At 35.4% G+C, this 15681-nt stretch overlaps 1 protein-coding gene across 1 annotated transcript in view; it reads right to left on the bottom strand.

Moving 5' to 3' along the window:
- LOC117329439 (gamma-aminobutyric acid receptor subunit beta-like) overlaps positions 1-14729 on the bottom strand; it is an 86620-nt gene extending 71891 nt beyond the window's left edge. Inside the window, exons 1-2 of the mRNA XM_033887379.1 lie at positions 14619-14729; positions 7087-7178 (exon numbers count right to left, since the gene is read on the bottom strand). Coding sequence (XP_033743270.1) covers positions 7087-7129 — 43 coding nt within the window. The 5' untranslated portion in view covers positions 7130-7178; positions 14619-14729. The remainder of the gene's footprint in view (positions 1-7086; positions 7179-14618) is intronic.
- Positions 14730-15681: the final 952 nt, after the last annotated feature.

The following is a 15681-nucleotide window of genomic DNA, read 5'->3' as shown; positions in this document are numbered from 1 at the left end:
TATCCCGATAGGGAAATTATGTTATGTCTTGGCAATTTACAACATTGACACATATTGACGAGTTCTACAGGATGAAGTACCCATCTCTGATCACCAAGCTCTAAATCACGTAAATGATATATCTGATTATGAATAATATAAGGAAGAACAAGCGTTTAAATGAATGAGTAAGGTAAACAAAGCGAACAGATGATAAAGTAAGATAAACAAACCAAGCAGATGAAAATGTCGCTTATATAAAGCGCGCAGATGATAGAAAAAATAACATTGATTCATGAGACGTAGAGGTTGATGTCAATTCTGAAGACGCAATTATGTAACTATGAACAGCTTTTTGTGCCATTGTTGACGCACTGGTATATTGTCTTCCTTGTCCGTCAACAAATTAACCTTACAGCGTAAAACGTAAGCCGATTTCACATGTGTTGGCGCCTCTTGAGGGACTCAGTATTAGACAATTGCTACCAATTAATTAATTTAGGTGGAATGGCTCTATCAACCGCATGGTGGGATTTCGTTAATACCTCATTATGGAGAGAACGGTGTCGGCGAGATAAGTGATCTATCGACCTAACTACTAAGAACTTTAGAATCATGATGGGATGGGCCAGGGTGAGTATTCACTCCTCGCTCTAAAGGGTATGTAGTGGACCATTATAACTGGGATGGAGGTACCAACTTAACCTAAACAGGACCCGGCCGAGAAATCAGTTATCACGAGGTAGATAACTACGTGAAATAAACAACTGAATCCATAAGTAAGTTTTTAGGAGAGGAGTTCCGGGTATGGTGCTGGACACCGTATTACAAACGTAAGTATATCAACTGTTCATTAGTCATCACCCGGGAAATGGGAGTTAACACCTTGCTGCCAAGGTAAGTACACACGCTTTCCATGTGCCTGTCTTAAATGTCGCTGGGCTTGATACTGTGTTCCCAAGATGAGTATACACTTGCGGCTGTCTCGTTGATGACGGGGAAGGTTCGCTGGTAGTCTACACTAGTCACTCAGACACGTCTCCGTATATAACTTTATCAGCATTTAGAGACATCGATTTTACTTTATCTAACACCTTATACATTGTGAAACCATGCATCGTCTAGCGAGAGCTGTCAAAGGAATAAAATATTCGTGAAGGGTCAGCTTTTTCTTCCTGATCAAACAGCCATTGGGTGCTACTCTAGTGGTTGTTTATTATTATTATGTAATATGATATGAACACTTTAAATTCTGCAATTTCCATTCGACTACAACCAAGCCGTGTTTTATCTTTTTGTTTTGTTTTGTTTTATGTTTGTTTGTTTGTTGTTTTTTTTGAAAAATCACAATTGGGGATCTAAGCTGACATTTCCAAATAGTATAAATAAAGTATGTTTCTACACACTTAAAATGCATACACCGATACTGCTGCTTAGTCGGGTCAACAAGTCGTACCAGATAATTAGAGCCTTGTAAAAGTCTGGATATAGTGTGGTGCAGACCAATAGCATCAGCTTTTTAAACAAAACATGTGAAGTAGCATGCACCCAACAACCGAGGATATATCAGAACGACAGGGATCGAGAACACGCCAAAACAACAAGACCTTGGGAGACACAAAACCAACAGGACCGAGGAGTCACAGAGACTACAGGACCAAGGAGACACCCAAACCTGCAGGAACCGAGGACACATCAGAACAACAGGGATCGAGGACACGAAAGAAATCGAGGAAACAACAAAACAACAGAACCCGTGGATACATCAAAACGAAAGAAATCGAGGAAACAGCAAAACAACAGAACCGGAGGAGACATCAAAACGAAAGAAATCGAGGAAACAACAAAACAACAGAACCAGAGGAGACATAAAAACGAAAGAAATCGAGGAAACAACAAAACAACAGAACCAGAGGAGACATCAAAACGAAAGAAATCGAGGAAACAACAAAACAACAGAACCCATGGACACATCAAAACGAAAGAAATCGAGAAAACAACAAAACAACAGAACCCATGGAGACATCAAAACGAAAGAAATCGAGGAATCGTTTTGATGCGTTCTGTTTCCGTTGATTTTTCGTCTTCTTTTGTTATGCTTCTTAATCTTTAACTAAACATTCATTATGAAATGCAATAAGTTATATTGGTTTAAAAATGTATTTTGTTGTTTTTATATCGGTTGACAATAGATACATAACAGGTCACGTGTTTATAAATTTCTATTGATATTATAAGTTCTATTTCCACTTCCCTGTTCCACGTCGGGGATCAGGCCAATAAATGTAAGCGCGTGTTTCTCGTAGACAAATAGTAATGGTCAGTCTTGACCACCGTTATATTAAGTTGGGCAGTAACTCCCACCACATCGTGTCGGTGGTCAATTTGTCTCTGGTACGCGCTGAGATATTGACATGGGTATAGTTTAGTTCTGTTGTTCCCCCGATGCAGCTTCACAGTAAATGAATTACATTTCTCATGTTGTGTCCGGAATTTGTTTGCACTACATGTGTATAATGGGGAACGAATCTTATCATATTAATAATATCACTAATAATCTGTATAACATGGATCGGACAAGATGACCGTCTTTATACAACCAGTATAGAATGGATAATGTTATACTAAGTTAAACGTTACCAGTGTCCTTGCTTTGTACATAACCCCTTGATATGTGTATGATGTGGATTATAAATGTGGCATGTTTATTGCGAGTTTTGCCAAAGACGCTCCCGGGACACCTGATCTCATTATTTTGATATTTGTTCGATTACCTTCTCATATTTTTTCCCTAGATATTACTTCACGGAAACAGTTATACCATACATTGACCTTGATTAATACAAGATTTGGTTGGAATAAGGAAGAGACTTAAAGTGTCTGTTCAGTGACACTATGATCCCTAGCCACCAATCGCACTCGCGACCCTGCGAACTTTAGGTTGTTGCAGTGCCAACTGTAGCGCGTGGTCTCTGGCGATACCCAAGTTAAATGATACTGGAAAATTGGTTACTGATTTGTAATCATCATGCATGTTATATTGAACAACCCTTCTGCTTAGATATAAACAAGAACGATGAGTGACGCTTACAAAGGTTTTGATAGGAACCATTGCAGCAATCAATTACTCTTAAGATTTTAAACGAAATGGCAGGTAATTAATTAATTAACTCGAGTTTACTTGTGTTATGGTATAATACTAACAATGGTACATTAATACACACATTATATGGCAAGGAAATATGCATATAGCTACATCAAACTAATGAATCACAAAAACTGTGTAGGGTGTTTTTATTTTTAATGGAAGACGTTTATCTGACTCTAGGTTTTTTAAGACATTTTATTTTTTTTATTATTTTTCTGATTTAATTTTTTTTTTTTTTTTTTAATCTTTAATTATTTTTTTTAGTTTTTGCTATGTTTTTTTTACTATCATGATTGATTAGTAAACTAACATTACCATACCGAGTGGTAGGACTTGATATACCTGACACAGCCGGGGAGGATGATATTGGTTTAAATTCCTTTTCTTTCACTTCTTAAAAGAACTGACAAACAATGGGGAACATTACCTATAGCCACGTCAAAATGATATAAATGATACATCCTTATAGACTCTAAATGATCGCGTGCCGATTGATTTCGATATGTCCCCTACACAGTTAAAACTGTGACTGAAATGTCAAAAGTCGTCCTCGTACTGAAGAACCGGCGCATTGTCTGAGAAATTGATGGACAATCGAGTACACATATTTCTTGTCTGAGAAAACAAATTGTTGGACAATCGAGTACACATATTTTTTGTCTGAGAAAATTGGTGGACAATCGAGTACACAAATTCTTATCTGAGAAAATTGGTGGATAATCCAGTACACGTGTATCTTGTCTGAGAAAATTGGTGGATTATCGAGTACACGTGTATCTTGTCTTAAAAAATGGTGGACAATTGAATGCACATGTGTCGACATGTGTCGTGTCTGAGAAATTGGTGGACAATCGAGTACAAACGTACCTTATATATCCGTCATTATCACAGAGAGAATGTATTCTGTCAGTGGGAGGTCGACGGTCAGGTAGGTGGTCTTCTTACAAAATATGCATTCATTATTTAGCACTGTCATCGGATAGAAGTTGGAATTGATTTAAGTTAATATTAGATTATTTAACGTAATATAAAATTGTTGCCGAATAATGTTTAAACGATTGACTGTCCTAAAAAAAAGACAAATGTCTTCAATAAACGGTTTCTTAATGACACATAAGATTTATCTGTTTCAATAACGACGCTATAATAGCAAAATTTGATTAATGTTTTGAAGTCTTTAGATGTGTAAGCTTAATCTCCGATATCTTGATATGGATATCAAAAGCAAAATTAAATTATTTTATGACATTTATGAAAATCAAGCACTTTGTAAACTACTCCTCACTGATGTACTCATTCCCTGATTGATTGAAATACGTCCCTTTACTCATGTTTAACGCTCAGCATGTAATGGAATGGGACGGCTTGTTGTCGGTATAGTGTGACCGACTGAGTTGTATTCGGCAGTGAGGTAACACTACAAATGTATATAGCCGACATCAGGTTTCCTTATACAAACACGAACATACTACTGCCTCACAAACATGCATACACTGATTTCACGCTCGAATTTGGCTCACATAACCTTAAATAACCATAGCTGTTAGGACGTTAAATAATACAAACCCAAACCAAACCATTTTAGTTTCATATGGTATTCGTGTGGGTTATTTTAAAGTTAATGCAAGCATCTGGTGATAGTTTTGTACCATCCACAACTGTGATAGATACTTTTTGTCAAGATGAATATACCGTAAATTATATATATATGCACAAGCATCAGTCATACCAGCGTTAAGTTAGGGAGTAATCATGAAAAAATATACCTGATGTTCAAACACAGATTTCCATGAGAAAATTGAGTTTCTATGCTATTTTCTGCAATTAAATTTGCTTCAATATTTCCAAAATAATATTTAATATTAAATTGAATATTTTTAGGGGTTTGTAATATTTTTGCAATGATTTATTTCAAACGGGTAACTATCTACAGCTGTTTCGTCATATAAAATATATGCCAAGGCCAAACGTGATCCGAGTTACACCAAACTTCTGTGTCGAGTTTAAATGAACACTTTCGAAGCACATAAATTTGTATTTTGGGTATTTTAAATACATCCATTTGACATTTAATGCCAATGCTCTACCGACATTTAAGTTGATCTGTATAATTAGTTTTGGTAACTAGAGTGCGTGTCTCAGTGTAATATCATGAAGGACGACCTTGAGTTTTGTATCTTTTATCAGCTATCGTCCCGTATACCAACGTCAAGTCACACACACCATCATACTGTTTCAAAGGTCACAGAGATCAGAGAATTCTAAATAATCACACACACCATTATACTGTTTCAAAGGTCACAGAGATTAGAGGATTCTAGATAATCACACACACCATCATACTGTTTCAAAGGTCACAGAGATCAGAGAATTCTAAATAATCACAAACACCATCATACTGTTTCAAAGGTCACAGAGATTAGAGGATTCTAAATAATCACACACACCATCATACTGTTTCAAAGGTCACAGATTACAGAGGATTCTAAATAATCACACACACCATCATACTGTTTCAAAGGTCACAGAGATCATAGGATTCTAAATAATCACACACACCATCATACTGTTTCAAAGGTCACAGAGATCAGATAATTCTAAATAATCACACACACCATCATACTGTTTCAAAGGTCACAGAGATCAGAGGATTCTAAATAACTTGTATGGCTTAAAGACGACCTGTATCATTGTATTGATGTATAACTTTCAACTGTTATAATGCTGTTTTCCTTAAACTCTTTGTATTAACCACAATGAAATCACTCGTCCCTTTTAAAACATCGCAAGACACAAGCACTTAATATATTAAGACTATTCACGTACATTGACGGACAAAAACCTTTTTTTTCTACCGGGAATTGTATATGACAATTTATTTTTAATTACGTTATAATAATTAGATACAGTATATTTGAAAACAAATATTTTGGATTAGCTGTGGTGACAAAAAACAACAACAAAAATACCGAGATAATAACACAAACACATGAAGTATCGAATAAAGAATATCAGCCGTGTTTCTATTTCTTAAAACCAATACAGCGCATGTCAAAATATTACAAAGTATTTAAGCATTGATGTCATTTTTTTTTTTTAGTTCCATCGGGGTATGAAACAACAATGTTTGCAAACTGTATGAATCCGCGTAGCGGATTCTTACAGAACTTTGCAAACAAAATTAGTTTCATACCCCGATGAAACTAAAAAATAATTGACATCAACGCTTATGATTAATTTTTGAAAATGATTTTCTAATTTGAAACATGTTTTATGTACAATTTTACTGGTTTTAAATGGGATTCTTTTTCTCAAATCAACACGCAACGTCAATTGTGGTATTGTGACGTCACATTTTTCGCGCCTTTCTCGGAATTTCTTTCATAGAAGAATGAGAAGAATTTTTCGACCAATCACATTTGAGTATTTACCATGAGAACAAAGAAAAATTAATCATATCAAACACAACACCACTTCCTATTGTTTTCTACTAAACGACTTATATATAAGAAACACATATAGTAAAATCGTCGCAATTTAAACACCCCGGCCAGTATAACAGCCAGGACGTTTTGTAAGTGATATAGAGTGAAGTAAAAGCAAAAAACATTTACAAAGTAAGCATATCGCTTCCGCTGATAATTGAAAAAATATCCTTGAAATACTTCCTCCAGGTTGCGAAGAGAATTGGTGGATTTTACATGTTCATGATACAATTGAAGGTAGCTCGGCAATCCAAGAAATACTTCCGCCAAGGTTGCGAAGGGACATGGTTTTGAATGTTATTGACACAAGTTAAGGTAACTCGGCCTAACAGCATTATATCACAATTACTTGTAACTAATGGCAGTCATACCTTTGTGTTGTCTACTGGCGAAATACTAGGCGAACAATGACTGATAGTAACATATGATAGAGAACAGAGAATATAACAGTAACGATGATGACTAAATGCTTACCCCCAAAGTTTGGCCGTAGTCGGATGTCATAACCTTCCAGCATGTCCTCTATCGTAGCCGATGTGTTAGACAACGGGACGGTGTCAGACGCCCTGAAATCAGATAGTCTAACGCTCAATGCGATGTCACATTGTACAGTAATTGTTTCACACACAAACACACAAAAGCTACATTCTAATTTGAAGTTAATGACTATTTTACATTGATAGCAATCTCTCCTTTTATATATCAAAAGCAGGTATATATGCCTCTTGTATAATCTCCTAGCTCGAGGACACCCGATATGGAGCAAACTGTTAATAATCAATAGAAAAGTCTAACTAGCAATGGTTACCATCAACGATGCTTCCATCAAAATAACCAATTTAATGAGTTTGAAATATCCAAATCAATCAAACCGGTCTTTTACGTCATCAAATAACATTTAAAGAATTTTCAAATGTCCATACGGATAACGGTTTGAAAGTCTCCCCTTTTTTATACTGAACCGATCTAGTCAATGTATTGAATGCAGATAAAGAAATTGCTATGTAAATGCAATCATCCTTATATGTTTTTTTTCTATTGATAAATGAAATTGAGGCATAATATTGTCAAAGTGGTAATCGACTAATCATATTAAGGAATATATATATACATATATATAGATAATGAATATAGTTAAACAATGGTATTATGTCCCTTCGTTTCTATGTCTAGGCGAATAAGGTACCAAGGCGATGTAATTATATGTTGGCATTTAATACTCAAGTAATCATCTGGATATTACGTACCTTAGAGACAAAATATGTCTGTACAAATATATAGGGTTGTACAACGCCACCAAGTACACCATGATTATTGCCTCGAAACATGCCATGCCATTTATTTACCATAAAAAGGTTCCAAGGCCAAGCAATAGAAAATAAACAAGATTCTACACAAATTATATGTTTACTCTCGTTTTTATGGCTTTATCCACTTAAAATGGCTACAATAACATGTCTCCTATATAAATTCCAGCTGCTTTGTCTCCCAGGCCATGTATTACAAACAGTTGTCAAGGTTAAAAGAAACATGGGTAGCCTCTATCAGCCGACTTTGTTTCCTCTTTGACTAATACATATACAGACATACTAATGATATCGTTACTTCGCTAACAGATGTTTTAGTCCCAAGGCTACTGTTTGATTTATACGACCTTCTCCTTTAACACATGTCTACCAATACGAATGATTTGTTAACTGTATTTTTTCTCTTTCGCCTGGAAAGTTTAATCACTTATGCCTTAACCTTTTCCAGTTTCCCCACACCGCTTTACAACCAATGTTTTCTTGTGTGATAATTTGTTTATGTTGATTTCTGCATTTGTGACATCCCTGATAAATGACGTCTTTACCAATATCAGTGTTTTATGTGAGTAAAGCTAAATGCTGAATGCCTAACATCGGGGACTATTTCACCATTACCTGACAATACAACGGTGACTACGCCGACGTCTGAATGGATTCGGTATTAAAGACAGATTTACATAGAGATATTGAAACAAATACAAAGACAGAATAAAGGGCATCAGGAGGATAAACAAATATAAAGACAGAATAAAGGGGATCCTGGAGGATAAACAAATATAAAGACAGAATAAAGGGGATCAGAAGGATAAACAAATATAAAGACAGAATAAAGGGCATCAGGGAGGATAAACAAATACAAGGACAGAATAAAGAAGATCGGGGATGATAAACAAATATAAAGACAGAATAAAGGGGATAAGGAGGATAAACAAATACAAAGACAGAATAAAGGGGATAAGGAGGATAAACAAATACAAAGACAGAATAAAGGGGATAAGGAGGATAAACAAATACAAAGACAGAACAAAGGGGATCAGAAGGATAAACAAATACAAAGACAGAACAAAGGGGATAAGGAGGATAAACAAATACAAAGACAGAATAAAGGGGATCAGAAGAATAAACAAATACAAAGACAGAATAAAGGGGATCAGGAGGATAAACAAATATAAAGACAGAATAAAGAGGATCAAGGAGGATAAACAAATATAAAGACAGAATAAAGGGGATCAGGAGGACAAACAAATATCAAGACAGAATAAAGGGGATCAGGAGGATAAACAAATATAAAGACAGAATAAAGGGGATCAGGAGGACAAACAAATACAAAGATCGCTTCGTTGATGACACCAAGCAAATTAGTTTCCTTAGCATGGGGAGATTTCTTAACTTTCTAATTTTCCACAGGAAAACATTATAAAACTGAAGTAAAGTTCGTAAACTAAGACTGCATTAAACTGAAAAAAAGAGATAAAAATAAGACATACTTGAGAAAAGGAATATCATCATGTTAAGGAACGTAATGAACCATTTTAATGAGTATGTACAAGCTAATGTATATCATAACCAGTATTGTATTTAGGTGTCACTGCACGCTGTCACCTTTATCACACAAAAACTTTATTTTTTAAATCCAGTACTGGTCATGATAGACATAAATCAAGTCACATTATGTAACATTGACGAAACCGATGAAAGACCACATATATGTTCTCTGTTTTTAAAATCATGAAATATCATATATGTTTCCTTTTTCTTATAACCTGCCGCAGTAAAACCATGAAGTTATGCGCATGTACAATCTTATACCATACTACTTGTATAAGCCAGCTTGTTTGTGAAGATTTTAATGATGTCATGTAAACGATCAAGAGATTTCAGGTCCGTTTTTATAATAAATTGTATATATTTAGTTCCAATCTTTAACGAAGGTAAATGGTTTTAGCGGTCCGTTATGTCGCAAAGCCAGAAAAGTTGAATCAGGAGAAATCAGTCGAAACGCAAGACATTGACTCGTTATCAGATCGACACGCAGGGCAGTGACGTTGTGATCTGATCAACACACAGGACAGTGACGTCGTTATCTGATTGACAGGCAGAACAGAAATCGTTATCTAATAGCGCCCATGGCAGTGACGTCTTTTTCTGATCGACACCCAAGGTAGTGACATCGTTATCAGGTAGACAACCAGGACTTTGACGTCGTAATCAGGTAGACACCCAAGACAGTAACTCGGTATCTGATCGAAAATTAGGATAGTGACGTCGTTTTCTGATAGACACCCAGAATAGGGACCTCGTTATCTGATAGACACACAGGACAGTGACCTCGTTATCTGATAGATACCCAGGACAGTGTCGTCGTCATCTGATAGACACCCAGGACAGTGACGTCGTCATCTGATAGACACCCAGGATAGTGACGTCGTTATCTGATATACACCCAGGATAGTGACCTCGTTATTTGATATACACCCAGAATAGTGACGTCGTTATCTGATAGACACCCAAGACAGTGACGTCGTTATCTGATAGACACCCAGGACAGTGACGTCGTTATCTGATAGACACCCAGGACAGTGACGTCGTTATCTGATAGACACCCAGGACAGTGACGTCGTTATCTGACAGACACCAAGGACAGTGACGTCGTTATTTGATAGACACACAGGACAGTGACGTCGTTATCTGATAGACACACAGGACAGTGACGTCGTAATACGTAAAAACGACAAGAAGAACATATCAAAATATATTGAAGTGCGAATCAAAATACAAATTAGTTTGTAATATATTCTAATTATTGAATTCAATAAAGATTGTTAGATTCTAATGATTTGTTGCAATACGAGTTGGTTTGGAGTTGCATTGTTTTACGTCAACAGCTAAATTAATTTAAGGACGACATTTAAATACGAAATAGAGAGGACTATATCAAAGTTAATTTAAGTGCAACGCAAATTCGAGACAGTTCTAGACGTGATTACATGATGGAACTGTGACACGCTACCGCTAACTATCGAAGCCTTGGCGTAGGTTACAGTTTGTGTTTTCGTAGGGAAAGATAAATATGCAAGTTTTTTTTTTTATCAATTAGCAACTTTTTCGAGCTTAATAAGCCAATTCTCGTTTTTGCTACATGCCGGTTATAGATGTTACGGTGACTAACGAATAAGCAATTATGTGTTGACTACATACAATTTATCTTAATAGATTAGACACCAAAAGAAAGTAAGAAAAACTCACTTTACATCATAAACCAACTATATACATCGTAAAACAATGTTACAATGTCGCTCAAAATAATATTGACTCATGGGTGACTTTCGCCAACCATTTGGGCCCAGTTATTCAAAAGGTGATTAAGCTAATCACAGTTTAATAACAATTTTTAAATCCTGCTGTAATCATTTCTTGTAAAACTATCTTGACAAAATTTCCTGAAACACGGAGGTTTTGAAGTAAAGGCGAAATGAGATTTTCACTAATCAAGTGATTAAGCTAATCAACTTTTGAACAACTAGGCCCTGGTTGCCTGCTCCAGTTCTAACTGTGATCAGTGATTAGCCCTAACTATGGTCTGTGATGGCTTAAGACATTCGAACAGTCGGCAATTGCAAACGTTTCTCTGTTTGTTACAAATTATTCACTGTATTTCGCATTATTATATATTATGTCTGCTTCAAACTGCTATAGATCTATATATGTGAGTGTCTCAAACGATGATACATTTATGTCTCAAACTAATATGTCTATATTTCTTAAATTTATTTTCTATGTCGCAAACTACTTCCTGTATATCAAGGTCCAGGTCCACTTGTAGATAACATGGTTATAGCAATGATAAAGGTAACTGATTGAATTCTTCACCTGTCGATATCCACTGTAATGATTAAAATTTACTAACACTTTTGGCCCATAACACAATTCATGAATCCCAGAAGAATGTTTCAACTGTACGATGAAGTTTTATATTGCTATATAGCATACATAATGTTACTTGATGTCAAGGTGATGTTTTATTTTGATACTATTCCTATTTTATTGATACAATGTAGATTGTATAAAATACGTTTGTATAACCAGATTAAGGAAGAAATGAAATAAAATAAAACTAGAGCATTCCGACATTCTACTAACATTGTAATAACTGACGATGAACCGTGAGTAACAGAAAACAAGACAACTTTATTCATTCCACGTTAAAGTTTTGTAAATTACAATCGTGTACACAATTTTCATCAATGAGATAGAGGCAATGCCATCATGTCGAAAAGTTCGATAATTAAAAAAAAAGAATCTTCTCGTAAAAAAAAGGCATTTGAAAATAGTTCAAATTATAGAAAATTTGAGTTTGGGAAGTGTTGTAATGAATTGGGTTCTCGGAAGTAGATACATTAGTTAGGAATGTAGCACCAGAAGCGTGTAGTAATCGTATTAACACGCCGATGGTAGCAGCAGGCCTCCGGGCTAGGCCTGATAAAGATGCTTGGAGAGATTTGCGATCTTTAATTACAATAGGCATATAGACACCCTGTCATTTGAAAGTACATATGGAGCAACAGATTGTTCCGATCGGAACCTGTTCTGATAGCTAAAATACGCCGGTAATTTACTCAGAATAGGGAATAATGTTCATGTGTACTTTTGTATAGAAACAATGACTCATGTACTAGCCGTTTATAGAATAATATAATTACAGAAAAAGACAAGGAAACTATTTCCATTGGCATTCCAAATTAACATTTGGCATTAAAAAATTTTTTTTTTAAATCTGTAAAGCTAACAACAATTTGTATAGTACGGTTGAAGGACTGATACTAACACACCATCAATTTGGCCTTGTGTGTCGGATCTTCGCACAAATATATGTACATCTTCCGTACAGAAGCAGAAAAAATTGATGTAGGCGTTATTGACTTATGTCAAAAAAGTTATCGACAATGTCTATTGCTTACGTATGCTTAAATTGAAGTAAAGTACATTATCAACTATTTTGCATTTCTTTAAATAAGTATTCACAACATAGCAATCATTATCTTTGTAATATAACACGATGATGTTGTTTCTCTTTTATAAAGATTTCAATTAAAGTGTTAATCTATTTTTACAACTTTTGCAAAACATGTATTAGTCAATCTCGTTTTCCCGAATGGGAGCGTGCCAAGGGGTCTAAATACAATGCACCTGATCAAACATTACCATAGAAATAGTTCACCCTGATAAAATATGGTCATTTCAACATTACAGCTTAATAAATATCACCATAGCAACAGTATAGCTCTACATATGTATCACCATAGAAACAGTACAACTGAATATGTATCACCATAGAAACAGTACTACTTAATATGTATCACCATAGAAACAGTACAATTGAATATATATCACCATAGAAACAGTACTACTTTAAACATGTATCACCATAGAAACAGTACAACTGAATATGTATCACCATAGAAACAGTACAACTTAATATGTATCACCATAGCAACAGTATGATTTTATATATATCACCAAAAAAACGTACTACTAATATCACTGTAGAAAAAAGTACAACAACATTTTACATGTACCTGTATTTTTTTCTGAAAGACAATAAGGGTAACGTGTATTTATTAATGAGTAATTTAATCAGTACATGTATGTACATTTATATATATATTATAACACAAGTTTTAAAAATGGTTATGATAATCCTGTAAATATATAGAAACACCCATGTTTATATGATCATGGGAAGAAAACATAATTATACCCATATCATGAACAGATTGAACAGATTTTGATAAAATCATAATCAAATTATCCGAAATGGTGCAAAAGGATTGAACTACCTCCGTAGTACCAGAACCGGTTATGAATATGTATTACAATGAAAAACAAGCTCTTTCTCGTTTTTCGGGGTTTTTTTTATTCATTTTGCTTTTCTATCAATGAAATACTACCCTTTAAAGGACCAAGAAGGCGTCCAAATTGATGTCATGTCCGATCAGTATTTGGTGTACAAAAATGAAATGCTGTCAAATACCGGAACCAGTTTTTATGTCCTAAAAACTTTCCCATTTGTGACCAGCTATCATGTCCAAATTTATAACCATACCAAATCTGTCCATCCTCGGACCAGCTTTCGGAGTAACAAAGCGGAAACTGTCTGTATCAGATAAGAGGGTCAAGCATAAAATAAAACAAACATATTGCTATGGCATGAATAAAACCTTTAGACATAGAACCAGCCTCTCTCTATCCAGTGTTTCGAACGTTTAGTGCTAATAGCAAGCTCTCATCTGTCTCTGCCGACTAAAGATCACTTCGAGTGTGCACAGCATGAAACTGTGAGAAACCCACCGAGACTTCCAATTTCGGACAAAACCTAACACAAACTGCTTGTCAAGGTCTTCGATTATTGCGTGCAGAAACATATCCGAGCGAATGAGATTTTCAGTCGTAAATCTGAGTTCATTTCAATGAATTAATGTTGACATTTCAACGCTAGAACAATAAAACAGTTAACGTAACACCATACCATTTCTGCAACCCCGTCAATTGACTGATTTGGTTTTGGCCAATAAGTTAGGGAAATATATGAGAGTAAGCTTTCACGTCAATCTCAGCACAAGTGTTGTCTGACCGAGTGTTTGGCCAGCGGAAGGAAAACACTGGACTCAAGCACCTAAATCTTTCACTACGGGTACTTACCAGTACGTATCGGCGTACAGAAGGCAGTAGACTGGTTGTTACCCTCCAAAACATTTCCATGACATCCTGCAAATCCACCTGCCGCACCACCATCGTCTGTAACTGAGAGAAACGCTATATGTCGTCTGCTTCTGCTGCAAAACCATTTTACCGCGCACGCGCATTGTTTTCTTTTCTTCGACGCCAGAGACAAACGTGTGGTGTACGTAGAACGGTGTGACGGGAATCAATCCAGAGTGATGTTTGTTGCCAATATCGATTATTAGGCCAATGAATTTCTCATGTTGGCTATCAAAAGAATTCGTAGACATACACTGATTTTTACCAATGTATGAAGAAATTATTTTTGTTTGTAAAATAGCTATCGATATAAAAGATGACAGGTCATTTTGTTGACAAATTGTCGGTCAGTCCTAAAGTATTGTTTTCTCGTTTTTTATGTTAGACTCTGTCGGATCCTATTTACAGCTAAACTACACAACCCTATCGTCTCCCGACCACGCAATACCTCCATCAATGTCCAGGCAAAGAATTCGTTACACGTTATGATTCAAAACAGGATCTTGACCACCGAATATTTGTATAAAGGGTAAATGGCATTGACTTTAACATTGACTCTTTCGCATTTGAAAAAAAACCAACTAAAAAACTGTCAATCATCGTTGGAGAATTTAGATATATATTTTGCTACATTTATGTTAATACATAAAAAAATATCTTTGGACATTTTCGCCATGGTTATTGCAATGGTATATCCCAAGTGAAGATATGTCTTCAGATATTCGAAATTTGTGGTCACCGAGTCAATGAAGGACGAATCTGTTCAGAGATGTAGTCTAATTTGTTTTGGCTATGCTGTTCCTGACTTCCGATTTGTATTGGAATGTGTTAATATCTTGTCTATGTTTTATACAACCCTTTGTTTCCAACCTACAACATGTATTAGGGTTGTTGCCATGATGTGCTCACGAGACTTTTTTTTTTATTTTAGAAGATATATTTTTTTACAAAAAAATCTTCGATTATCCGTTCATTCTTGTTGCAAAGTACTATTACGAGAAAA

The sequence above is a fragment of the Pecten maximus genome, chromosome 6 (assembly GCF_902652985.1).
Source record: "Pecten maximus chromosome 6, xPecMax1.1, whole genome shotgun sequence".
Taxonomy (NCBI): domain Eukaryota; kingdom Metazoa; phylum Mollusca; class Bivalvia; order Pectinida; family Pectinidae; genus Pecten; species Pecten maximus.
Note: the sequence above shows the minus strand (reverse complement) of the source record. Positions and strands in the feature narration are given on the sequence as shown.